We start from the raw sequence: 26,711 nt of genomic DNA on the forward strand, positions 1-26,711 counted from the left end.
AGAGGAATAAAACAGCTTTAATCATCAACTACATAATAATACTTCATCAAAAAAAAAAAAAAAAAACTACATAATAATATAATATAAGAAAGAGAGAGAGAGAGAGAACAAAGTAGTTGTTTTATACATCACAACTAAAAAAGTCATAACTCAAATTCCCAAATTGTATCAAATACCAATCAGTTTACTAGATAGGAACAATTTCCTTGCCTTCATTGACCACGAAGATAATGAACCAAACATAATCCTCAAGTAAATGTTCCTAGATCTGGATAACATTTATATATATATAGATAGATCATATTAACTCTACTATCTGATGAGAAACAAATTCTACTCGCTACAGAATTTTAAATAGAAGAATTTGTCGGATTTTACACCTATTTCATCGTTCAGGAACCATGACTCATTCTGCCTGCAACAATTTTTACAAAAGGAAATGATCAGTAAGAAGTTCAGAACCACCAAATATTTTTGCAAACGAGATCACATAAACAAGAACAAATCAAACCATTTTTGCACACAAATCACATTGACTAGACAGAATCAATACGGATTGTGAGTGGATAATATGATTGTATAAAATCAATACGAGGACATTAATGACGTTCTACTATAATGCCTAGGTGGTTTTCCCCCTCATTGTTTGAATCTGACTCGTCTGACTCATGTGAACCCAAAATCATCATAAATAAAAGACACAGGCAAAAACAATTTTTTCTGACATCTGACTAGAGAACTCGAGTCAGATTCTAGATCAGACTCAGAAAAAAACACCACAGTAGAAGCTAAAAGCAGAGAACTGCAGTTCCCCAAGATTACTAAGTGAAGTTTTGCTTTAGAAAATAATGTTTGCCCATCTAGAATCTATCAAAGGGTACAAAAGATTACTGGTTTATAGATTTAAGATCACATAGGAGAACAGATAAGATGCACAAACTTTCAAACAGACGTGATAACTGACCCAGTTGGACGTGAAATGAGAACAAATGTTGAAGTTTTGAACATGTGAAAGTGGCTTGAAGTCAGTTGGTTGGTTATTTCTGAACACGTTTTACATGAGCAGAACTCGGTGTTATCCATATCAAACATTTAATTGACTTTGTCTCTTATATGAATCCACATATAAAATAAGGTAATAATACTTCAAAATTACGAGATTCTTGTAAAATTAAATTCTACACGAAGTAAACAAGTGAATTATCATCATTTTTCGCAAACATTATTAGCTTGTGCACAAATTTCAATTGGCAATTTTACAACCACGCTTATTGGCCAATACAGCTTAAACTAAGAAAACTGCGATAGTATCTGCGAAATCCCAACAATGAACCCCGGTCTTTATGGGTTAATTGTGTTTTTTACGTTCTTAATTTGCTTAGTACTAATATTGAGATTCATTGATCCTTCGTATTAAGTTTCTGGTTATATACATATATACAAGGTCATGGGTAATATTGAGATTCATTGATCCCTCGTTTTAAGTTCTCAATATATTTTCCCGTCAAACTATACTTTGAGACTCAGGTTATCCGAATTTAACTTGTGGCCCACTAAATCGAGTAACAATTCCAGATGTTTCGAGTAATGTCTCAAATTTGATAGCCTATGCAACTACCTCTATACTTTTTTCTGAGTGCTAATAAGCAACTCAACGAGCAATATCACATATATAAAGCAAAGTTGCATATTGAGATAGTTCTTGATGAATACGCCAATGGGTAAACCACAACTAGCACGAAGAAAACCGGACAGAATTAACTGTAAAAGGAAAAGCTAAAGAGCCAAATACCATTTTTTTAAGAGTTCAAATAGCTTGTGCCTTGTGGAAATGATCCCTGATGAGCAATCTGCAAAAATTTATTTCCCAAAATGCAGAACAACTAAGATCGGCAGCCGTAAACAAACCCTATTTAAACCAACTATGGGTGCAGGTTAACCGAATCAAACAAACGATCTACTGAATTTGAAATTATCACCTGAGGGTTTTGACCACCAGGTTGAGGTTTACCAGATCCTTCTGCACCTTTTGCTGTTCCTTTGGTATCACCCTAGTAAAGTCCAGAAATTTCATAAGAAATCATTGTTTATAACAAAGGAGAACAAATCAAACAACCGAAATGGAAAAAGAAAAACAGTTACCTCCATCTGTGACGCCAAAATCATCATCCAAATAAAATCAAGAATAGAAACATCAAATCATCAGATTGGTGTTTGGAGAGGAAACTAATTGACACATAAAAAGAAGATATAAATCACAGATTACATATAGAAGAAGAAATTTTTTACCTCTCTGTACCTATTAAGGTACACCTTAAGAGGATCAATATAATCCTCAAACCCTAGAGTAGCCATTGCCCATAAAAGATCATCACCATTAATTGTCTTTCTTTTTTCTCTCTGGCACTTATCACTGGCCCTACAAGGAATAAAACGCACCAAACAGGAAAAGTAAAACACAAACCCTAATTATCAAATCAAATCAAATTAAACACAGAAAGAAAAGAAAAAAAAAATCAGATCTCATACTCGCTGGTAATGAAACTGATGAACTCAGAAACACATTCCTGAACAGTTTCTTTAGCATCTTTAGCGATCTTTCCATTAGCCGGAAGAGCTTTCTTCATGATCCGACTAATATTAGCGATCGGAAGGTACCTATCTTGTTCACGAACATTAGAACGAGGACTTTGATCACCGCTTTCATGACTTCCTCCGTTAGGACTTCCAGGAGCATCAGCCATCTATAAACATACCAAAACAAAATCATAATCAATATGTACGGAAACCCTAATTCTTTGATGAAACAAACTATTGAAAGAGTATTATAGAGAGAGAGAGAGAAAGAGAAAGATGAAGAGGTTATTACCAGGTAGAAATTTTCGTAAATGGCGGGAGAGGAAGAGAGGATTGATGAGAGTAGCGATCCAACGTTGGAGAAGATGGGAAGAAGGAAACGAACGAGATGATAACTTGAGCGGTGGCGTTGTTTATCTAAACCGTTGGTTAATTCTTTTTCCTCTCGGCCGGGTTTGCTGTGTTTTAATGCCTTCTTTTAGTGCGTGCGAATGGCATGCGCACACTCTTTCTCTTTCCAACCTCAATGCTACTATAGGGACATACACATCTTATAAATTACAACCTTGTGAATTTTATTCCCCTATACCAATTGGTAGAGATGTATTATCTCCGATATTATCTTTAATTCTTGTTATCTTCCTAAAAACACCCCTTTATCTTCACTTTTTTCACAATCAACACCCACTTCCATAACTGACTTTGCCATCGTCTTCATATTCTCTCTTTCCGCCACGAAATACCTTGTTAATAGGCTAACATGGGCTAATGTTAAGGTGGTGTTTGACAAACAAAAGCGGAATGCCTTTTGCCTTTAGCAGAAGAACTTTTGCAAAAGTATCAAAAATATATTTTTGCAAAATAGTTTTTTTTTAAATTGTCAGCGTGCCTCGAACCCCTAACCTCTAGGGTGGAAGACAAACCTCTTACCACTCCAACTAAGGGTTGTTGGCTATTTGGCAAAATAGTTACTTATAAGTAAAAAAAAGTAAAAAAAATCTAGTTTGGCAACATAACTTACTTTTTTTACTTTCTATTTTTCTTTTCTCATTGAGATAATTTATTTTAAGTTCACTCACACGATTCATGATAACTATAGTGGCAAAGGTGATGGTGCTGGTTGTGGTGCCCATAGTGATAGAAGTGGTAGTGATGTTTGTTTTGGACCTTTGGAGAAATGGTGATGGAGGTGGTTAAGATATGGTTGTAGTGGTGATGGAGATACGTTGGTAGTGGTTGAGGTGTGGTGGTGGTGGAGGTGAAAATATGACGATGGTCGTGTTCATATGGTGGTAATGGTGATAGTATGGTGGTGAAAATATGACAACGGTGGTGGTGATGGAGGTATGATGGTATGGTATTGGTGGTTAAAGTTTGGTGGTGGAGATGAAAGTATGGCGGTGGTTGTGTGGAGGCACAGTGGTGGTGTTTGAGGTGTTGTGGTGATTATAGGGCGGTGATCGTGGTGGTGGAAATGTAGTGGTTGTGGTGGAGATGTGGTGATGATAGTGGTGGTGGAGGTATGGTGACGATGGAGGTGTGGTGACGGTGGTGGAGGTGTGGTGGTGACGGTGGTGGAGGTGTGGTGGTGACGGTGGTGGAGATGTGGTGGTGGACGTGAAGGTGCGACAAAGGTGGTGGTTGAGGAGATGGTGATTGTGAAAATTTTATTGTGATGGAGCAGAAGTAGGCACGAAAAAAAGTAGTCAAAATACTCAGTGTTACGTTGAAATTAAGCGACTTTACATTGCAGGGTCAAAGGCAAAAATTTTGAAATTTAAAAGAAAGTCAAATTTTAGTTTGAGTAAAGTCATAAGTTTTTACATTACCACATTAACATTTTTACTTAAATAAGTGAAAACTTACTTACTTTTGTGTTGCCAAAAGACACCTAAGTCGAAATTTATAACTTTTTCTATAGATTTGGACGTAAGTAAAATTTGGTTCAACGGTTAAAGCTTTGTTATTTACGAGGTTACGACATAGGTTTGAACTTATGAATACTACACAAATCTATTACGTTTATATACTCATCAATTCACTTTCTTACCTCAGACACAATTTTACTTGTATCACTCAATGTTCTAGTAAACTTACTTGGCATGGGAGCAATGTGTAAGTTTGATGTTTCTCGTCACAAATTTAACTACTAATTTGTTTCCATCGCAAACTTTGAGTGTTGAGCCAAATATTGGTCAGTTTTAACTCGTAAAAAAAATCAACAGATGGACCTAGGAGTCACGCGGCCAAAGCCCTGTATACGCCTATAAGTGAACCTTTAATAGAGCTAACAGAGAGTGAGGGTGGGAATTAATCCCGAGAGTCCGAAACCTGGTTCGGAATGCCCGGGTCATCGGAGACACAGTCTGCTCGAAGCCCATTTTGGACACTACCTGCCCAACCCGTTAGATTTTAATGGGAGTGGCTTGGGCTCCCCATATAAGTCCGACCCATATATTACTTCTTATAAGAGCCCAAGAAATATGAGAGCAAACTGGTTAGAGAATGAGCAACAAGTTTGAGAAACAGATGAGCAACAAAGAGTGGAAGAGTTTGCTTGTGAATGATCTTCAACGAAAGAAAAAGAGAAAAAAGATGAAGAGTAGAGAGAGAATATACTTTCTCATTTTCTTAAAGGAGAAGAAGAAGCGGAAAGGGAGAGGTGAGAAGCGTCGGTACAATCAGTACTAAAGAAAGCCATGATTGTTTGTAATTGTCTGATAACACAATATGCTCAATGTAACTCCCTATTTTTCCCTCTCGCTGCTCATTTGTTGTCCTTCGAAAAAATTATTCACAGTATGTTTGCTTTGGCTTTTATAGTTCATGTAGATCTGTAAATGTAAATTCATGTTTATATAAGAGACAATTTGTAAGTTATTCATTTTTTATGTAGAATTTGTAAAAAAATAATTAGTTTTGTTATAGATTTGTATTTCTTTGTATCTCTCTTTTTGTGTCTTTCTCACTCTCAACGAATCTGAGTAGAATGTAATGATGATGTTGATGAGATACTCTATGAAAACATTGAAAAAGATTAGTCAACAAAGCATACTCCTTATGTCTCATTTTTTTGGGTGTTGTTCCTTTTATAGGTGCCCCAAAATATTTGTCCACTTTCTTTATATAACATTCATTTAACTACTAATATGATGACATTTCTAAAGTGGTGGTTTTAAAGTTCTACACTTCTACAATATTAAGTTATAATTGGTTCTACACTTCTACAAATGTTACTTTCTATGAATATTATGCATCAAATATGGATAGCTTGATAAAGTAATTTTAGTTGACAACGATAGATAAGTTTTCTACATAAGTTCAATATCCCAAAATACTAAATAAAATGGGACAAATTGAGTGATTGACATTTTTTTACGATTAGGGTTTGTAGGTGATTTCTATTTGTATCAAATTTTTGCATAGATCTTAATGTTGGGTTATTGTGTCTCCTTATGTTCGAAGTGGAATCTCAAATATCATATACCTAACATTAGGTTGCCCGGAACTCATGCCAAAACTAGTAATGAATTAGATAAACAAGAAAATTACCTTAATTCACTTTCCCTCTGAGTTGGATTGTCTTTTCTCGAAGATCAAGAGATCCACTTATGCAGCTCCTCAGGCTAATGGATTGTGTCTTTTCCGGCCAAGGCAACTCATTTCCCTCTAATTAACTCTCTTTTCCCGAAGAATAAGAGGTCATGCATTTCCAGTTGTTACTCCTCAATTGGCCTAGGATGCAGATCCTAATTCATTAGGAGGATGCAATTCCTTCTTGTACATCCACTTAACTTCATGTCTATAATGTCTTACCCAGTATCTGCTTTTATAATCTCATTTTACAACGCGATGATTAACGAAACCAAAGTTTGACATTCCTTAAAAGATGAGTGGAACACTCATGTTCTTAAAAATCTTTTCAATCTTGTCAATGAGAGTTTATGACGTTGAACTCTTTGAAGAACTCGCATGGTGGGTTACCTAGTGCTTATTCTCCATTTATGCATCCACGTAGTTGACTTCAATACACTTATTCAAATAGCCCATGAAACGACAATATCAATCAATATCATGTGTTAGTCTTAATTAATAAGTCACTATTGTTCATCTAATAACTTGGACTAGACTCTAGAGAACGGATAACGAATCATTTCAGGTTCACTTAATAGGATTTCATTTATCAGATCACGCACCCAATAAACCTATTTGGACTCTTTCATTATCTTTTAGACTAAACTTTAAAGATTATCCTCTAACAGTCATGTCATGTGGCTATTGTCAAGTCGGTGTCTTGCCATCACAAGATCTCATCCGGTAATCGAGCACCGCCATGCAAACCTATATAACCACCGCAAATTTGCCCTGAAAATATATCGAAACTAAAATCTCTAATGATCAATCGATTTCTAACCTGCATACTGAACTGATTGAATGTCGGGATGTCTTTTGCAGGTACTCTTCTCCCCTCTGTCAAGTCGTCATTACAACAAGAAATAACAGCCAAATTAAAGGTTATAAGGTCATTAGAAATGTTTGGAAAGCCACTTTTCAGCATCATCAGATGCATTTAATCGTGAATTCATTGATAAAATATAATGCAGATTAATATGGATATGATTCAACTATGCATATATCATGCTCTAAAAAATTGCATTCAGATAATATGTTGCGAACTTTCCATACATCTTGAATCGAAATTTAAGCTGCAAAATTTTAATGTAAGTCGCCCCTTCATAGGATGAAATCCTACTTCAGTTCTTGCTCTCCACATTTTCTGCTCTTCTCGTATTGTCATTTTCTTTGTTGTCTTCTCCTTCGTCTCTCCTTGTGATTCTCTTGTGTTTAAGCGATGAAACTTCAAAAATCAATTTCTCTAGCAGATAAAATAAGCTTTGTTTGCTATCGGCTGAGAATTTGGGTCATATGTGAATTATTTTAACAATAAGTCCTTAAAATTGACATAGTTTATGGAGTGATTTTGTAAAATGTTGTTCACTTACAAAAGGGAGTGATGTCTCTTCCAAAAAAAAGGGGGGGGGAGTGATGTCCCTATACAGTTTATGTCCCAACCCACCACATAGGTGTCCCTTTATCAATTTTATCTTTTTCTCTCTAACCATTCCAATTCTTCCGGGGCTGCGTCTGCTCCTGCAAACGAAACTTGGTTTTATGACCGTCCGTTTCAATTTCCACTTTAACCGGCTGATCTTGACCACCAACTCCAAAATATATTTTAGCCTACCTGCTCCTAAACTTATTTATCTCATAAGATTATTGTATTATATGATATAAACATGTTATATTATAATGGGTTTTTTGGGCTTACCCCCTCGTCACTAATTGGTAATTGAGTTTACCCCCTTCAATAATGGGTAATTGAGCTTACCCCCTTGAACTTACTATTAGTGACAAAAACACAAAGGCTATGTTTGACGTACGTGAAATAATTGCCACTACTAAGAACAACTATTCTTCAATATGATTCATGTTAGGGATTCTATCTCATTTTATTGTTTGATTTGGTCAGGAATATGATTAGTAAAGATCGATTTTGTCTATATATTATTTACTTTCTGATTTTATTATCACATACCAAACATATCTTTAGTAGTTTTGACAAAAAAATCTAAATTCAAGGGGGTAAGCTCAATTACCAATTACTGAAGGGGGTAAACTCAATTACCAATTAATTGTGAGGGGGTAAGCTCAAAAAACCCTATTATAATAAGCATATATAGTAATCCCATAATATACTAAATTAACATTTTATCATACATTATGATATATGTCATGTACTTAAACAATTCATAATGTTTTTGATATTATGACTTTTGCCTATTTATTACTTTTTAGAAGATGAAGTTCCAACAAGATTCTTATGAGGTAGTAAAAGATCAACAATGATCGATGGGAGTTCATTAGCATCTCATAACTGACATGGATTTCGAAAACATTTTTCACCGGAGTATATACTGCCTTTTTTGCTAGTCTAATGGTATATATTGTATTTCATTTCAATCTAATGTTGTTACAGTGGTTTTTATTTCCATCACTAGTCTTCTATTTGTCCATGGGATTCCATCTAAGTTCTTCTCACAAACACGGATAACTAATAACTGTTAACCCATCTCCCTCGACAATCACCCTTTTGGGTTCTAGTCTTGTTAGCCACGACGATCCCCAAGCTAGTCTTGTTAGCTTGTGAGATCATTGAATTACTTCTTCTGGAGAAGGGGGTCTCGATTGAGTATCTTGAATATTAATGCTAGTGAGTTTTAGTGATTCATTCATCTCTATTGTCTTCACAATCATCCTTGAAATCAAACCACATATTATAATAGTCTTTTTAAACAATTTAAAACCCCATCTCACATACAAGTGAATTAAGCGTAATGTTGGTGGTTGATCCTTTCTTCATCAAATTGTTGAGTCCTTTTGTCTTTCATTGACTGAGCAAGACTCTAAGAGTACGTGGTTGGAAGACATATAAGGTGGTTGGGACCATAACCACCATTATTACATAGAAAAAGCTCAACCTAATACAAATGAACATTAAATTTCGACCGAATACATGTTCTATGAGTAAATAGTAGATCAATAGTCGTCAAAGTACCAAATGAATATTTACAACAGTTTTATCAGCTTTTATAGTCGTTCATTGTCAATCTGTCATATAGTTTGTAGTTCATCAACATAATTCATAATGATTTCAACAAAAAAAAAAACATAATTCATAATGGTTGGTTGGGACCAAAGCCATTTACTAATGGTTGTATTGTCGTCTTTCCCAATAAATGTACGTGAGATGTTACTGGCATTTAGAAAATATACATCATGGTTGGTTGCAAGATTGAAAAGAAGACATGTTTGTAATCAAATCAAAATGATTCAAAAAAGTAAGAGATAAGAGCACACAAGAATATCTAAAATAATACATTAATGATGCTATGCCCGGCACTTCTCCGGCAAGCTGATGTGTCTCGCAAAATTTAGAGAGAGAAAAAATTAAAATTTACAATTTGTTTATATCGTATGGTAAACGGCATCAACTGGAAATAGCAAATACTATCTGTTAGTAGTAATTGAAGTCCGTCATTCCAAATTGAAGAGAATAATATCAACACAAGTAAATACTAACAGCCTTCATCAAAAAAAAAAAGTAAATACTAACAGAATGTAAAAATATATGTTTTAACCACAAAATAGTCTGCTTTTATTTCATCTGATACTGTTGGTGAAATCTAGTTCATGAATCACAACTATCCATCATTTTCAAATCCCCAAAAAACAACCAACAAAAACACATAAGATCCATTTCCAATCCACCAACTTCTCTAGTCTTACTAATAGTTGTCCAGTACTAAAATTCAAAATCAACTAAAGAAAATAAAGGAACACCCTCCATCAAACAGGTATGTATAAATCGGTGTTCTCCTCAAGCCTCGGCGAATCTGAGTTTACACAAGAGAAGACAACTCATTTAGTGTCAAAAAGAAAGAATTATAGTACAAGATAAAACTTTGAAGTGTCGGTGAATTGTTATGTTCTAAAACTCACCCCAATTCGGAGAGCTTCATGTGAGACTCTGCATAGTCGGCAAAGAAAGCTTCCTCATCCTGAGAAAATAATGAAAAAGAAATCTCAATTTACTGTTGTTGAAATCCATAATCTTAGACAAAAAGACATTATGTGCGAAAGAGAGAGAGAGTTCAAACCGCAGCATATTTCTCAACAAGTGGGCGGAAGATAGGATCTTCCAAAAGGGACTTGTCAGTTGGGAGTTGAAGAAGACCTTCTTTCTCTCCAGATAAGAGCTCCCTTTAAACAAGAAAAGAGAGTATGAGTTGAACAATATTTTGTTTTACAAACAGAATTGAAAATAGATATGCATATAGGTCTTCTTACTTGAAGTAAGAGTTGTCGAAAACGAGAGGGTTGGAAGTCCAGGGTCCGTCAAATCCTGATCGATCTTTGTGGCACCTTCCCTGAGGAAATAGTAGAACACAAAATTCAGAAACTAACTAGGGTGTAGTGGCAAATTAATTGAAAACATTGAAGATGCATTATGGAGAAGATTTTGGAAAATAAACCGACCAGAGTGTGACCACCAGAGAGAGCAACAATATCCTTGTCGTTCAGACCCATTTGGGTGACAAAGACTTGTCTGAGATGGTCGTTGCCTGAAATTTAGAAGGAGAAACATATTCAACTCGCCACTCAAATGTTAATATTACTAACTACAAAACTAGCTTCCTACCAATGGAATATGAAATCAACACATGAAATAGGAACAAATTGAAAAGCATCACTAACCCTTGGTGGCATCAGGTAAGCGACCCTCATTTGGTGGTTCAACCTTGTCCTGAGAAATTCACAAACCTCAACTGTAAGCTTACTAGAATATTAGTACCAACTGGTAGCAAGATATGATAATCATAATATCCTAGTAACATGACAAAATGATGCTTATTCTTGAAACCCTAGAAAACTAATCGCTTTCTCGATTATTAAGGGATAAATGCTTGAAGTACATGACACTGCAACAATGTAGCATTCAATTATAATTATAATAAGTTATAACACCAATACACAGACATCCTGAGATGCAACCAAATATGCGGGCAGGCAAGAAACAAAGACATTTCCATGTAAAAGCAAAATGTCAATGTTTTGAAACCAAAAGAACCCATTTCCATGTAAAAAACAAATGAGAATGATAATTCAAACCATTGAAAACTAATCAGACTCACAAAATTAGGTAATAATATTTCAATTAAAGAACTACAAGGGGATTCATTAAGATTACTGACCTCTCTTCCAGGGTGGAAAGGAACAATAGGCCCTCCGGTAATTTCAACAGCAACAACTCCAGCCAACTGCAAAATATTAATCAAAACATGTAAACTTTTTTCCTTTCCTGAATTGAATAAATAAGATTAAAACAGACAGGATTAAAGAGATGATTATTACCTGATAGAAATCAGCAAAACTCAAAGTGGGGAATTGTTCCTTGAGAGGTTCCAAAAGCCTAACAGCAATATCAAGACCATTGTTGGCTCCATGGGCAAGCTCATCCTTGTGTTTCATTGTTCCGAATGGACCTCCGGTCTTAGTTTTCACATCGTAGGTTCCAGCAGAGTGCCATCTGAATCAATAACAGCAAATCTAAAAAATCACTACGGTGGTGTTTTTTGTCATGGTCTGAATCTGACTCATAAACCCAAATTATCCGGCTTAGAAACAACTATATAAGCCATGCAGATGAATGAAACATCACAGATCAGATATAAACATAGATCATAAAATCTGACTCAAGTAAATCCAGCCATCAAGTCAGATTCAGATCTGACTCATTAAAAAAAAAAAAAAAATCTCTGAAACTTTAATATCATCCTTATCTGAGGATAGTAATTTGATTAAAGACTAAACAAAATCGGAAAACGAACCCTAATCGGAGCATGAGAGGAGCGCAATGCTTCTCATAGATGAGTGCTCTGAGCTTCTTCCTAGCTTTCTCAATTTCCTTCTCGTAATCAGCACTCACAGTTGGGTAAGATTTTCCCATGGCGATCCTATTAGATCCAAAGAAAACCAACAAATCCACGTTATATTAGTAGATCAAGAGTCAGATCGTCACAAAATCAAGAAGATCAGACGAAAACACAATGATGATTAAAGAATCAACCAAAAACAATAAGAAGATCTCGGATCCGGCTTAAAAATTGAACAAAGACAATCTTATAAATCTCTAAACAACGAAGACGAAGCAGAAAACTAAAATCCTGTATCAAACTTATTTCTGATCCAAAGAGATGAGAAAAAACTAGATGAGAAAACTGAATCCAAAATCAATGAACTAAAAGAAGCTCAAAATTGAAATACAGATCCATAAAATCGATTCATGAGTAGAAATGAAAATGATGAAGATATGAACAGCAAACCTTTGAAAATGCTTGAAAAGAAATGATAAACCCTAATGAATCAAGAATGTCACAACCAAACCACACGCCTCACTCTCTTTATAGCACTTTTCTCTCTCTATTCCTCTCCGGGGTTTAGAGAGAGAGAGAGAGATCTAATCGTCAAATCATTGTGTTGACTAATCTAATGGATAAGAAAGAATCTTGGGGTATGACCTATACTTCCTATAATGTTTCTGTAGTACCAAAATTAGTCCCAAAAATATCGCTTAGACGATTTCTGCCAATAATGACGCTCTTTTCTGATTCCAGTTTTACTAGCTAAATTGAAAATGACGAATATACCCTTCGGAGTTCTGTTTGTTGGATCAAAAAAGCACTACAAGATGAAGAGTATATTTATTTGTTAAGGGTAATTTAGTCATTTGTGGATAAGTAAAAAGTGGTTGGTGTGAACGCGTTTGATTGGAAAAGATTCCTGACATGATGGATTTTAATTTTTACGATTAAAATATTGACACGTTTCAACATTCGGAAGTTGAGCAACGCTCTCACGAGCATTCAATAAATGGGTCCCGCTGAGATTGGTTGTTAGGGGATTGCCCCTAAAAATGTGAATCATTTTATAAGCACAACCATGACTATTTTTTTTTTTGTTGAGAGAAGCACAACCATGACTAGGTTAATTGATTTCTTATAATGTCCAAAAGCAATATCCCACGTATCAACAAGCAAAAAACTCCATCAATTCAGCTCCATGATTAATTCAGCTCCATGATTTTGAATCAATCTCTTTCTAGTGTACGAAATGTCGTCGGTGGAGAAGATTGTGTCACTTGATCGTATCTCTGTGAGTAACGACTCCAATTAGTGCGAGGTTATTCTAATTTCTGTTTATCTTCTTGCCTCTCACGTAGAACAAAGCTCAAGGTGGCGAGACTACTTCTGCAAATCTCCTGATATGTCTATGATCAGAGCAAAGTTCATGAAAGAGTTAAACTGACTCTGTGCTTGTCTCTAGCCCATAACAGGATTTCAGATGGTTAAGATACTTGTGCTCGCCTTGTAACAATCAACCCGATTAGACTGGCATGGCTCTGCAGGTCCACTCCTCTGATAGCTACATTGAGAACTTGTTCAAATGCCTATGAAACTAAGCGAGAACCTTCTTGGTCAAACCGTCACCTTCTTGATCAATCAGAGTTCATGATAAATCTAATCAAGATCGACAAATATTTCACTCCACACCTAAGATCCAACACCGCAAAAAGATAGTAAAAGTATTATTCTGGACAATTTAACGCAAATATAATGAATTTTGAACAAAATATGACCTCTAGCGACATTGAATGAATATCCAAAATACATTATCCCAACACAAAAAAGTAGTTGTAATTTCTATCTCGGCTCGAGATTTGCACTATTTGATGGATATTTGTCTTGTGATGATTAAAATTGCTAGTCTACAATTAGTAAATAATCTTCAACAAAAAAGAAATAAAAATGGTCAAGGGAAGATCACAAATTCATACATTTTTACCTATTTATTCATCATATATTCAACTATTTGATAATCTACAATGAAAAAAATAATCAAAAGTAAGTTATTTGTCTTTGGAGTTACACTATTTGATTTACATTTTACCCATTTTATTCATATATCCAAACACATTTACAAGTTAGATAATAAAAAGAAAGATGTGTATATATAATTTCTCATTGAGATTTCCTGGCCGTACATTCAACTCGAAAAATGACATAGAACTTAAATGTGGCACGTCGTGCTAATATCTATCTTTCGATCTTTACATTATTTTAGAAATATCCTTAACAAAAAAAAACATTATTTTAGAAATATTACCTTTCGATCTTTACGTCATTTCAGAAATATTTCACGTATCTTACAAAATCTGCACAGTATATCCTCGAGCACATTACCACTTTATAATAAAGCTATGTGCATGCTACCTGCACAAAATGGTTAGCCAAAACTAAAGTATTATGTGTACAAGAGATCTTAACTTAATTTCTATATACTCAAGTAAAAAAAAGATTCACATTGAAATTAAACTTCCTTTGTCTTTGAAGTTTTTTTTTTTTTGAAAGGTTCTTTGTCTTTGAAGTTGAATCATCAAATCACAAATTAAATCAAAATATTTGCCAACACATTGGGGAAAGGTAAAAAATTGGTCAATTTTGTTTGACAATTTCATTTTGCGAAAGCAAAATAGCTTCTCCACCTCACTTCTCTCTCTCTCCACCTCACTTCTCTCTCTCTCTCCACCTCACTTCTCTCTCTCCACCTCATCTTCTCTCTCCCCACCACTCTCTCTCTCTTCTCCGACAGGTTGCCGGCCGAAAAAATTTCCGACCAGTGACCATGAAAAAAAAAAATTCACTCCTCTCCGAAAACTTCGGCGAAGGAGGTCTGTTGAAGAACAGAAAGGTGAGGTGGAAGGAGAGAGAAGTGAAGTGGAGGTTTTTTTTATTTCCCCTTAAAATTTATTTCCCCGGAAAATTTCTAAAATTCTAAATATTCCCTTTAAAATTTCACACCCCGAAAAATATTTAGCTTTCCCCAAAGCGCTGGCCAAAATACTGTGCGTACGTCCAGCCCCAACCAACAATAAGTTGCTCTCATTTGCTACTTCACAATCTACCCATAATATTTGAAAACTATCTATTTCCTCCTATTTGTTCTTTGACTTGGCGGTGCTAGTTGTTTCTTTACCGTCATATATGACTATTGATATAAAATAAGCATAATTTAACCACAAAAATAAGCAAACAAAAATAAGTAGATACTGAAAATCTTGCCTCAAGATGGTCCAAACTCGACTTAGTTTTCATATCTAACAAATAAAAAAGACAAGCAATACCTCACTCTGTTTTTAATATCAAAAAATGATTGGAGAAATTACACCCACCAAATTAGTGGAAACAACGCCCGATCTAAAAAAATAATAAAAAAAAAAAGAAAGATAACCTAAGCAAAAATGTTTATACAAATATGAGAATATCAATATAAAAAGCTTTGAAGAGTCATATTTATGGGAAGCCACAACACCTCATCTAATGCGTTTATAAAATCTAAAGGACACATTGATAAAGTCCAACATGCTCTTTCTTTATAAACAAGGAACAGCAAATTCCAGGCGTTAAGCCGTCCAATGACCATTCCCACATTATAAAACTAGAATATGCCAAGGGAATTGAACGATTTCATGTACGGGGCTTACAGATATTAGAAAATTATAAAACTATGACACAATCAAACCCAAACGAGCAACTAAACAAAGTTGCCTGACCCACGCATTTAGTAGACAGAAAACTACTCCTACATATAAAGATATAAAAATAGGCCCCATAAGAGCACAAACATCATCACCATAAAGAGAAGAAAAAGCTTCTCCCTCCTAAAATTTCACTCAGTATCTTAATTAGATCCCGATGATGATGTTTTATCGACCTAACTACTCATATCAATCCACTTTAAAATCTTAAGACTCAAAATCAACGGGCGGATTAAAATCTAGGAAGAATGCTCATTAAATGAAATAAAATATTTCCTTTTCATTAATGAAATAAAATATTTGACACTGTAACATATCAATATATGCGGCAATTCAATATAGGAGGTTGTTGAAAACCTAACTGTACGAGAAAATAATTTTACTCCAGTACCCTCGTGTGAAGAACAATAAATTGAAGATCAAGTACTACAAAATTCAACAAAAATAATCCAAGCCGAAAAAGGTGGACTTCATTTTCACAGCGGAGGAATTTAAAAAGCTGTTGAAGTTGTCAAATGACCTGACTAATGGCAACCAATCATAGCATAAGTTATTTTCAACAAAACTGTACATATATGTATAGTCTATATGGTTTTCAGGAGATTATAACAGAAAAACCTATTTCGACTGTGTCGTTTCTATCTAGACTAGGCATAACCTGCATCAGTCAGACACAGTCAATACTGTCAAACTACTTGATTTTATCGTAACCCTTATATGTCTTGGTTATTTTGAAACTCATATGGTTTTTTCGTGCGCCTAAGATGTACAGGTTATATCACGAAATACTACTAACTCATCAAATGACTTGATTCTGCCAAGATAGTGTCAGGCGTTATCGAAGCCTATTAATGGAGGGAAAAGGTTTATGACTCGAACGGTAAGAGTGATTTTTTATAGAAAATGAAGGTAAGTAGATGAAACAGTCAAAAAATTCATGCTTGCTTGCATATCTAAGAAGTTGACCTAATACATATAATAAACAACTCTATTTATTAAATATCCACCCATGTCTAAATGCTAGAAGGATCACATTGAATTATAAGAAAGGGAAAAAATGAAACAGAATGATCAAGTTGCCATTTTCTATCTCCTCCGTTGAAAACAAGGAAATTATATGAGCAAATAAATAGTTGCAGAGAAGAATTTGGTGATTGATTAATATATGCATAAGTGGAAGATGTGGCCTGTTAATAATGAATCAAACAGGAGTTCTAAACTCCACCTTGTGATTCATAACCTAAAGGGTTTGAAAGGTGATTCAACAGAAAACAGTAAAGGTGATAATTTGATTGTGCAAATACAGTGGAAAGGTTCAAGAAGTAGAACAACGTACCTGCCCAAGGGAGTCGAGAGGAATTGCACATCGAAGCAGGGAATCCGATCAGATGGCTCTGTCAATTGGGAAGAAGAGTTTAACCATGATTGTAAGCTGAAATTGATGAGTTCCCAGAGTTTCAGGAGCTGGATCATAAATCTTGAGATTCATGTAAGTGATTATCTTCGAGAATTGTGTTCATTAACTTTTTAGTGAGCAAAAAGCTCATAAACTGATTTTGATATTAAACTTCTTTTCTAGGAATTGAATCAGAAATCAAACCGTCCGGCTTTAATACTTGCCAAAACTGAAGTAGATATTGCAAAGTTTGCTAACCCAGATAGAGTATGCAAGAAAACGGTCTGCTTACCAGTCAACTGCAGTTTCGGAGACACTACATCTGAAGCAACGCTGACGGTAAGATCAATCTGCTAAACCCTGATTAGGGTTCATCTTTGTAATTCATCTTTTTGTTCAACTAATTGCAACTTCGTTCATATTGCAGATAGCACTTCACTTGCTTGACTTCCAAGCCAAAGGCAATAACAGATCAGTTCATCCGATAGCTCACACTCTATTATTACCGACGCTATCATCATGCATGAGAATTCATCAACCTCATAGCAACAGATTCAATGATCTTGAAGCTCCTCCAGAGAAGGATGAACCCCGAGATTCTACATCTTCGGCGAGATCAATAACTGGGGAGGAACCTGAGTTTAGCTATAGGAATTTGACTGCAACAAAACTCTTTCTTGTTGCCCTTGAAAGTGACAAGATTGAAATAAACAGGAATGTGGAACCAGATGAAGTCCAGTCACAGAATCACCAGACAACGACTACTTGTCCTCTAGTTAGACGACTTTCATGGAACAAAAGAAAGCTAAGCTTCAGAAGAAGCTTGACTCATCCGAGAGATGAGCCCCTGTTAAATAAGGACAACAATGAAGATGGTGGGGATGATATCGATATTGACCGTCGCTACCAATTAATGTCCCTCAGCTCTAGATCCGTTAAAGAAGAAAACAAATTTCAGGCTTCTGAGTTTACAAACAGTGATCGATTTGAGATAGGGAACTGGGAAAAAAGGAAATTGGTGAGCAGAAATGGGAAAATGGAACTCGTGACCAAGTTTTTTCTGGCTTCAATCGACCAGAGGAGTGAGAAAGCTGCAGGAGAGAATGCCTGCTCAGTTCTTGTTGCAGTTATTGCTGACTGGCTGCATAAGAACCCGGGTATCCTACCACTCAAATGCGAACTAGATAAGCTAGTACGTGAAGGTTCTTCAGAGTGGAGAAGTCTTTGTGAAAATGAAACCCACAAAACAAAATTCTCTGATCAGCACTTCGACCTTGATACAGTCTTACAAGAAAAAATACGACCACTATCTGTGGTCTCAGAGAAGTCATACATAGGTTTCTTCGAACTCGAAGATAACAAAGACCACTTGGAATACCTACAAGGTGCTTTGTCATTTGATGATATTTGGGAAAAGCTTCGAAGTAATGAAGCAACATCAGAAGAACAAATATACATCGTGAGTTGGAACGACCACTTCTTTATTCTAAAGGTGGAAGCTGAAACTATTTACATGATTGATACACTTGGGGAGAGGTTATTTGAGGGATGCAAGAAAGCATACATTCTGAAATTCGACAAAGAAAGTAGGATTTCTAGAGTAAGACCGAAACAAACAACCCAAAAAGTTGAACAAGGTAAAAGTTCAGAACTTGACGAAGACACTGCTAGTAAGCAAGTGGAGGACGAATCTTCAATAGGAATCATAAGTGAAGGAATATCTTCTTTCAAAGAATATATAAAGGGGTTTCTCGCAGCTCTTCCACTCAAAGAACTGCACGATGATATTCAGAGAGGAGGGATGAAAGAAGCCTCTCTGCATCACCGTCTGCAAATTGAGTTTCATTATACTGTTCCCTGCACTTAGAATAAGCAATTATGGTGCCTTCTTTAACTTTGTAACATCTAGTTACAACTTACATATACGATTCTAATAGCTTAAAAAGCATATCTTGCAGATGTTTTGGTTTTCGCTTACCTTTTAAAGCCTTCAATCGGCATACCATTTTGCTGCTTCTAACTGAACTCCTTCTAAATGCCGTCTTAGTAATCTATTATCTACATATAATTGTATTCTGGTACACTTTATCTGGATAGGATTACTTGCAAAGGCCTCTTTGAATATCAAATCTGCTGAACCAGATCTTTCCAAGACCATGTAATCTCCGACTTCCACGTCAAACCTACAAATAAATCCACCGCATAAGTTAATAAAATAGCAGAATTAACACTGATATCAATCAACAGCCAATCTTTCAGCAACCGAATATGAGAAGTTTATTCCCATCTCATTGTATTCTCCATTCTATTGATTCCCATAACAATAAGCTTAATACTTTAACAGTTCAAGGTGTTTTACATCCACCAGCAAGCTAAAGATAGAACAAGTATTAAGGGCCCCTCGAAAGCCACAACAATGTCCGAGAAGATAACCTTTTCAAAATACATTACACAACCAGATGAGTTCCTCTATTTATTTGCTTATAGACCTCAATATACAGGGGAAGAAAGAGGGAAGAGAATAAATAATAAATATAAGACCATATGGAAGCTCACGTATCTGAGGCCAAGTGAGAAAACGTATCAAGCAATGGGTCCAAAGGAAAGGAATTCAACAAATATATTCTTCTCTTCAAAAAAAATATATATTCTCAGTCAAATAGTATTAGAAGTCATTCAATTTCATTAAATTGGATCAAAGTCGCCCAATTTCATTAAGTTGGATCAGAAAACCATATAGACTGCACATATTTATAAACGTTGTATGAATCTCACAATTGATAAAATCATACAATGGGTGATCTAGTCACTGCGTAACAACAAAATCTAGTGACAGTAGAGTATCCGAAGGCTTCTGCAACTAGGAGCATTAAAATGGTCAGTCCAGGTTATCCATCTCATGGGAAGTACTGATTGATGCGGAGTCCAAACATAAGACTGCAAAACAGGCTGAGCAAGCAGAGGAACTAGCTGGTTGATACGCGTCACTGAAACCCCTGACTCCAAACTCAGGTAACCTCAGCTTTGTCATGCTATAGTGACGTTATAGCTGACCTATGGGCGATATCATAGACTGAGATGAGAATCTCTGCTCCTATTAAAATAATGATGAGCCATTCCAGAAAATCCGATTTCCTATTCTGAAGAATTTCCTGTAAAAAGCGGATATTGTGCTGCAATAAATGCAAACAACGTATCAGTATACTTAAAATGACAAGGTGTGGCAGTTCCAAGGGAAGTTTCAAAAGGAGATACTGGAAATAATATTACCTCCACAAATTTTAATTTGAAGTCAAGTGTTGCAAATCGTTGCGTCAATTCAAATTCGTCCCTAAGGTATTCCCATATCTGGGCATACTTGGCATCTTTCCAAGCAATGTCTGATCTGAAAAGGCATTCATTTTGTAATTCTAAGCATACGCCGTTGGCTTATGGAATTTTCAATGCGATAAATATAATTTTAATTAAAGAATCTCTATCACAAATATGGATCAGTAAAAAAGACACACAAATACACTCCCAATGCACTCCCCCTTAAGAAAGAAAGTAAGAGTTTTGTTGGGCAAACAGATGGGACTAGAGTTTAAAGTTATGATTGTGGATGAGTTGCATAGTTTGTATGGGTGAATTCTTAGTATAGCTAACTGTGTCATTGTGTTGATCAAGATAATGATGCTTCCCAAATGATATTGAAAACCCTGCTTCGATGTATCGAGCAAGAACAAAGAAAGGAATGAAATTCTGATCTTTGTCACATTTAGTTTCCTTAACAGGACATAAAATAAGAACTTCTTGAGTTCTGCTTTTAGTTCACATTTGTGATTCTTCATCTATGATTTCTGATGTTTCCTAGGTTTCTTCTTTCCAATTTCATGTCTTTATTTTCTATAGCTTGAAGCAAAGAACTTCGAGCTTGTCTAACGCATGGACACGGTGGATCAGAGATAGCAGTTGAATCTAAAATATGCAAAGAATTAATCCAACTATCCAAGAATTTAATAGATGAGGACAAGAATATGAATTTTGAATAGACTTGGAACTTCTCAATGTCATATAAAAAAGTTCCATAAACGTCCAAAACCAAAAAAAAAACATGAACTGAAATACAAATACAAATTGCCAAAAAAGGCTAAAATAAGAATTTATAAAATAAAAAAACAAGTAGTTAGGGTGTCGGATGATTGTTAGTACTAAACCCATGAACCAAAGGTCTATAGAAGAATCTACAATAATAGCAGGCTGAATCAGTTGACTGGACCACAAACCACGTTACCATTATATCTATAACTATAAGAATCTACCGTGCAAGCTCACAAGAACCATTTTCTTTCAAAATTGTAAATAAAAGACAACCATTGAGAGTTTTGAACTCGTACTACTTTTGAAGAAATCAAATATGTCTTACTTCAACATATATCTACTTCATATGGATTACTTTTCTCCTTATTGAGCACTCGAATTTGGATACTCTTACCGGAGATTCGAATATATCGCTTAAGCATATCCAAACTTCCAAACAGGTGTATTTACAAGAATCCTCAAAAAGGACACAACTCTTAACAACTTGTACCAAGAAGATGTTTATATAAGCAATAAAGTAACTAAAACATGGTCAAAGAAAGAGATACGATAAACTACCTTTCGAAAAGCCCAAGCTTAAGAATAACATCAGCGAGATTAGAATTCGCTTTCCCCACTAGTTGAAATAGTTTTTTCCTTTCCATGGTAAAGGTACCAGTTTTTTCCATTTCACGATTAATGTCTGTAAACTCTGCAACCATGCCATCAACCTAAAAAAAAGTGTTATGAGTGTCCCCTCATAAATGCGAAAAATGAACCTGTTAGCAATTTACAATAATTACCTGCCGAACGTAGTAATCAAGGGCAATACTTTGGCCAAGAACGCTACCGATTGTACGAATCCCATCAATATTCAAATACTGAAGCAATATATAGTCCAATCCACCTCGCATCCATGTGTGCAATGTCGGTACTTCTCTCACCTCGTACTCTAAAGATCCCAGAAGAGAAACGTCCCAAGGTAAAAAGTGGGCATCATAAAAGCAATAAAAACAGTGTAACTATTGACAAATAGTCGAACTCAAACTATTCTAACAAAAATAAATGAACTGATGTTACAGAAAGCACATGTAATATTGTTAACAACCTTATTGTCTCAACGAAGGGGAACAAATTGATAATACACAATTACTATGCACATGCTCCTAGTCCTAAGTCTTAATAAAGAAATTAGAAGTACAATTAATGCAAACCATTGAAATGGAGGTTTTCTTGCAAAAAAAAATCATGTATGTAAGAGCACAAGAAAAATGATTTAGCAACCCAATAGCGAAACATCTCTTCAATGTTCAGTGGAAACAATATATGTATTACCCTTTAACCATTAGTAAGAGATGCTCTAAACCTCTCCAGAACAGAACTAACATAAAGATATGAAGTGGCTAAAACTGGAAGCTTCATAAGTGATTGCATAATAATGACTCACCATCCTTTCTCATTTCTGAGAGCAACCCCACAGCATGTCTCTCTATAATCTTTAAATACACATCAATCTCGTGCTCGAGTGTGTTAAACAATACGATTGCCCCGTATTGGAAAACCACCATGTAACAGCAACTACTCCCACTTATGCTAGATTCCAAGCTCTGAGAGAATTTCAAACATTTTTTTAAATAACATCTAACTTGGCCATCAGCAAAATGCAACAAGTATAAGCAGATAATGTTTAGCTAATATGTGTAAAATTAGCAGCTAATTATGCCTTGCAAGTTCATTTTGGAATTCACAATTTTCTGGGAGAACACTTCAGTTATGCATCGCGTCTGACTCTATGTTGCAAAAAATTGTGTTTTGTTATTTTTAACCTTTTATGTTTATATTATTTTGATTGTAACTAGCATACCACTTGTCTGGAGACAAGGTTATCTCTATTACCCCCAAAAAAAGTTGGAGCCTTAAGGGAAACTATAACAATCACTTGATTGATTGCCTAAATATGCTTTGGAGAATATCAATCCAGAATATGCGTAATTAAAGAAGATATCATGAACATCTTATTGAGAATATTGAAGCTACAAGCGAACTTGAATATTAGGGAGTGCCTAACTTAGAGGCATTTGCTGGCACACGCTAAAGGGCATCTATGCGAGGCAAGAGGTCCATTGCCTTGTCCTACTGGCTCGTAAAACATGCATTGTGATGAAATCAGTGTTTGGACATAATCTAGGAAAACATTTAAACTTTGCTTTGCTTACTAAAGTGATGCTACGACCAAGATAACCTTGATCCACTTCATAACTGTGCCATACTACAAGAAACAATACTTTGCAAGCAAGCATGAAACTTAGTACTTGCATCGAGGATAATAAAGATTATAAAAGGAAAAATAGCGGAAACTTCCCTACGCCCAAATTTTCTTTTGTCAAAAAGGATCCATGTATGTTTCCATTCTTCAGCTTCGTATGTAAAGTTTGGACATTTTTCCGCACAAGGTTTGTATAAATTCACACATAGTATGCAAGATTTGCACATAGTTGGCACGATTCAAACAAGGAGGCCAAGCCTAAAATATAACTGTTACATATATATAACCAATACCAACATGAATCTTCTGCCTAATTTACTGATTATATGACGCCTTAGCCTTTCTTTTCTATGATATCAAATGGGGAGGATCTATCATCTATGTCTAGATATCGATATTGTGATGGCAAGTTACTTGTTCTAGCTACATTTGTTGTGAGCTAAAGTGGTATTGGCCCCTCTACTCCTCTAGCATTAGTCTATATGTTTTCTAAACGCTTAGTTGAAGATTATGCTAATAACAAATTAAACTTAAGACGAAAATAAATGAAACTCGAAGTTAGAAACTCACCTTTGGATCAGACTTGTTGTCGCCAAATCGAAGAACAACATAGTTAGTCATCCGTGAAGTAGGAGGAATGAAATTGGCTTTATTGCGATCAACCAAACCTCTCAAATCAATACTACACAAACACCAAAATACACCGTAATTCATAAACACGATCACAATCAATTCTTAAACAGTAGTGTAAAAGAATAGCGATAATCAGACCTAGTTGAGAAGAAAAACGCCCTAACAGGAATTACCGCCTTTAGATCCTCTTCCTTTATATTGGCGTTGTTGTTATCAATATCAGAATAAGAAGCTGAATCGTTATAATCTAATGTATGAGGCGAAGAAGACGAAGAAATACCACGAACAGTTGAACCGAAGTCATATATTCTCGTAGAGAAAACCAAGCTGGAGAAGTTTTGATTAGAGGTTAGGGTTTCTGAACCAGTGAAACATCGAATTGTGTTTAGGAGAGAGAAACAAGGACTTGTAATGGACGATTTGGCTGTTCTGAAAAGCTTAATAGATGAAGTAGCTGGTGAAGATGAAGAAGAAAGTATTGAGACAGACTTCAATTGCTTGTCCAACGAAAGAACTCTCAACATTTTCATCATTTTAAGTTTCTCTCTCTTCATCAGTTGAAATAAAACACGATCAACCTGTGTGCAATAAAAAATGAACTTAACCGAGGAGGGTACAGGTAGGGGTGGGAATCGGTCCGGACCGGTCGGTATCGGACTCTAACTTCATCGAACCGGTCGACTCGGACATAAACTGTTGGTGACCACCTATTTACTCGGGCGGACTCGGACGGTCACTCTCAAGAATTCTTTGTCCATTGACCGTCCAAGACCGTTTATTTTACCGGTCCAGTCGGACACCGGACGGTCTCGGTCCGGACTTTCCAATAAATTTACTTAATTCAGAACTTTATTTTTATTACCACAAACAAAATTACTTACAAATGAAGATGTTTAGCCAAGAAATCAGAAGTAAATATAAAAAAGAAAAAACACAGTGGATCATCATTTGACAAGATATAATTAAGCCATGCACTAATGTTTGGTCTTCCAGAGGACTATATGACTATAGCCAACGATCATCATATATTCATATGTCTATAAAATTCAACGGTCAACTTCTAAAAATGAGGACAGTTTAGTTGGTCAACCTATTCGGTCACTCGTACCGGTCGGTCAGCGGTCGGTCCTTCGACATAGAATTTTGACCGTGACCGTCCGCCAATTCTTTCGGGCCGGTTGGACACTGACCGTTATGACCATCGGGTGTCCATGGACACTTTTTATCTCGGTCGAACGGGTCGGATAGCGGTCTTCCGGATCTTTTTCCCACCCCTAGGTACAGGGTTTAAATGGGAAGATTAGGGTTTTTGAGGTTCATTTTCATTTTAAGGACATGAGTTTTATACCAGTGAAGTAGACAGTATTGCTAGCAGACCTAAAGACTGACTAAAAGACGTACATATAAGAAGTTTGGTTGTTGTTGTTAAGTTATTATCTTGGAGTAAGAGTCATTCTTTCTAATTGTTAGCGTGTCTCGAACCATTAACCTCTGAGGTGGAAGACTATAACTCTTATCACTCTAATCAAGGTTGTTCGCTAGTGTTATTCATCTTCAACTAAGAGGGCGGCAAACAAATAAATATAAATTGTGGATTGACAATTCGTATTTGACATATGCTACAGGAATTATTTATTTGAGACCAGATATTCCAATTTTTTTGATTTTTTGAATTGTAAATATTGCGACAAAAGAGATGAAAACAATCGTCAAGATAACTTAGAAACTAAAAACTCAATTCCTAATGACCATTTGTTAATGAAAAATGATTGAAAAAACTTAAAAGATGTACCTACTCTAGACCTAAACGAAGACGGTTGATTTTGTGTATTTCTATATAGTCTCTGACTTTTAGTCTTTTTTACTATTACTCTTTGTTAAATTTGTAACACATAAATTTTCATGAGAAATGCGATATGTTACAAAAACACACAATTAATTTTGGTGCACGTGATCCAAATACTAATTTAATTAATTAAGATATAGATTAATCATACAATTTTCTAGTTATTTAACCAAAATACTGAATATTACAGAAAAATCAAACATATATTTCGACGAAAGCTGCATGCAAAAATTATTGCACGTACAAAGATATGACCAATAGGCGGTCATTGTGCTTATCACATCTTCATGGTGTATCAAATCCTTGTAATGACTAACGTAGAACGCGGTCGACTTCTCAAAAAAAGAAAAGATTCTTACATAATTTATCCGTACATGTTGATATGACATTAACAAATTAGTATTTATTCAACATTTTGAGATTTTTTTTTGAGGCAACATCTTTGAGATTCCAAGTGGAATTACAATTTTGTAATAAAAATAGAAAAAGTAAGAATTGCAATTATATACTCCTACAAGTATATTTAGCTTTTGTCCATATTTTTAACTGGTATTTCTTTAGTTTAAAACTGTATTGTGTTTACCAAAGACGAACTCAAATACACGCACCATTAAGTTTTACATCGATAGTATAAGATTTAGTTATTCTCAATACGTCTGGTCGAATATCGTCTCGTCATAAAATGCGATAAAATTTTCTCAAGGAAAACCAAAAAGAT

At 35.4% G+C, this 26,711-nt stretch overlaps 4 protein-coding genes across 5 annotated transcripts; 1 reads left to right on the forward strand and 3 right to left on the reverse strand.

The window, feature by feature from the left end:
• Positions 1–103: 103 nt before the first annotated feature.
• On the reverse strand, positions 104–3,000 carry LOC147568280 (nuclear transcription factor Y subunit B-1-like). The gene is made up of 6 exons (XM_086654744.1): positions 2,870–3,000; positions 2,530–2,746; positions 2,290–2,419; positions 1,980–2,051; positions 1,793–1,850; positions 104–415 (listed from the first exon to the last, which is right to left on the reverse strand). The coding sequence occupies exons 2-5, from the start codon at positions 2,742–2,744 to the stop codon at positions 1,800–1,802; spliced, it is 468 nt and encodes a 155-aa protein (XP_086510870.1). The 5' UTR covers positions 2,745–2,746; positions 2,870–3,000; the 3' UTR covers positions 104–415; positions 1,793–1,799.
• A 6,769-nt stretch (positions 3,001–9,769) lies between these two features.
• On the reverse strand, positions 9,770–12,574 carry LOC147568281 (L-ascorbate peroxidase, cytosolic-like). 2 transcript variants are annotated; one of them, XM_086654734.1, is made up of 10 exons: positions 12,522–12,574; positions 12,027–12,152; positions 11,551–11,725; positions 11,391–11,456; positions 10,894–10,942; positions 10,675–10,760; positions 10,486–10,565; positions 10,296–10,398; positions 10,138–10,196; positions 9,770–10,031 (listed from the first exon to the last, which is right to left on the reverse strand). In XM_086654734.1, exons 2-10 carry the CDS (start codon positions 12,143–12,145, stop codon positions 10,016–10,018), a joined length of 753 nt encoding a protein of 250 aa, XP_086510860.1. In that variant the 5' UTR covers positions 12,146–12,152; positions 12,522–12,574; the 3' UTR covers positions 9,770–10,015. The 2 variants fall into 2 exon arrangements, with proteins under 2 accessions (XP_086510860.1, XP_086510861.1); XM_086654735.1 differs by having other exon boundaries at positions 12,027–12,403; positions 12,448–12,574.
• Positions 12,575–16,798: 4,224 nt separating this feature from the next.
• Positions 16,799–19,148, forward strand: LOC147568282 (uncharacterized). Its single transcript, XM_086654736.1, has 3 exons — positions 16,799–17,282; positions 17,373–17,528; positions 17,617–19,148. Exons 1-3 carry the CDS (start codon positions 16,959–16,961, stop codon positions 19,054–19,056), a joined length of 1,920 nt encoding a protein of 639 aa, XP_086510862.1. The 5' UTR covers positions 16,799–16,958; the 3' UTR covers positions 19,057–19,148.
• Positions 19,149–19,852: 704 nt separating this feature from the next.
• LOC147568283 (protein RETARDED ROOT GROWTH-LIKE-like) lies at positions 19,853–24,761 on the reverse strand. The gene is made up of 7 exons (XM_086654737.1): positions 24,286–24,761; positions 24,085–24,196; positions 22,696–22,855; positions 22,052–22,200; positions 21,828–21,979; positions 20,460–20,574; positions 19,853–20,362 (listed from the first exon to the last, which is right to left on the reverse strand). Exons 1-7 carry the CDS (start codon positions 24,699–24,701, stop codon positions 20,222–20,224), a joined length of 1,245 nt encoding a protein of 414 aa, XP_086510863.1. The 5' UTR covers positions 24,702–24,761; the 3' UTR covers positions 19,853–20,221.
• Positions 24,762–26,711: the final 1,950 nt, after the last annotated feature.

The sequence above is a fragment of the Eschscholzia californica genome, unplaced genomic scaffold (genome assembly GCF_041429995.1).
Source record: "Eschscholzia californica isolate CP2 unplaced genomic scaffold, dmEscCali1.0.p SCAF_1, whole genome shotgun sequence".
Taxonomy (NCBI): domain Eukaryota; kingdom Viridiplantae; phylum Streptophyta; class Magnoliopsida; order Ranunculales; family Papaveraceae; genus Eschscholzia; species Eschscholzia californica.

What these genes read in the sequence shown, in the direction of transcription:
- LOC147568280 (XM_086654744.1), bottom strand. Translation starts at nt 2,744, where the DNA reads ATGGCTGATGCTCCTGGAAGTCCTAACGGAGGAAGTCATGAAAGCGGT. An exon ending in ATCAGTTTCATTACCAGCGA is followed by an intron (nt 2,420 to 2,529) that starts GTATGAGATCTG and finishes TATTCCTTGTAG; the next exon opens with GGCCAGTGATAAGTGCCAGA. An exon ending in ACCTTAATAGGTACAGAGAG is followed by an intron (nt 2,052 to 2,289) that starts GTAAAAAATTTC and finishes GGACTTTACTAG; the next exon opens with GGTGATACCAAAGGAACAGC.
- LOC147568281 (XM_086654734.1), bottom strand. Translation starts at nt 12,145, where the DNA reads ATGGGAAAATCTTACCCAACTGTGAGTGCTGATTACGAGAAGGAAATT. An exon ending in CTTACCTGATGCCACCAAGG is followed by an intron (nt 10,761 to 10,893) that starts GTTAGTGATGCT and finishes TCTAAATTTCAG; the next exon opens with GCAACGACCATCTCAGACAA. An exon ending in TTCGACAACTCTTACTTCAA is followed by an intron (nt 10,399 to 10,485) that starts GTAAGAAGACCT and finishes TCTTGTTTAAAG; the next exon opens with GGAGCTCTTATCTGGAGAGA.
- LOC147568282 (XM_086654736.1), top strand. Translation starts at nt 16,959, where the DNA reads ATGCATAAGTGGAAGATGTGGCCTGTTAATAATGAATCAAACAGGAGT. An exon ending in TCATAAATCTTGAGATTCAT is followed by an intron (nt 17,283 to 17,372) that starts GTAAGTGATTAT and finishes CTTCTTTTCTAG; the next exon opens with GAATTGAATCAGAAATCAAA. An exon ending in CATCTGAAGCAACGCTGACG is followed by an intron (nt 17,529 to 17,616) that starts GTAAGATCAATC and finishes TTCATATTGCAG; the next exon opens with ATAGCACTTCACTTGCTTGA.
- LOC147568283 (XM_086654737.1), bottom strand. Translation starts at nt 24,701, where the DNA reads ATGAAGAGAGAGAAACTTAAAATGATGAAAATGTTGAGAGTTCTTTCG. An exon ending in CTCAGAAATGAGAAAGGATG is followed by an intron (nt 22,201 to 22,695) that starts GTGAGTCATTAT and finishes TGGGATCTTTAG; the next exon opens with AGTACGAGGTGAGAGAAGTA. An exon ending in TTGATTACTACGTTCGGCAG is followed by an intron (nt 21,980 to 22,051) that starts GTAATTATTGTA and finishes ACTTTTTTTTAG; the next exon opens with GTTGATGGCATGGTTGCAGA.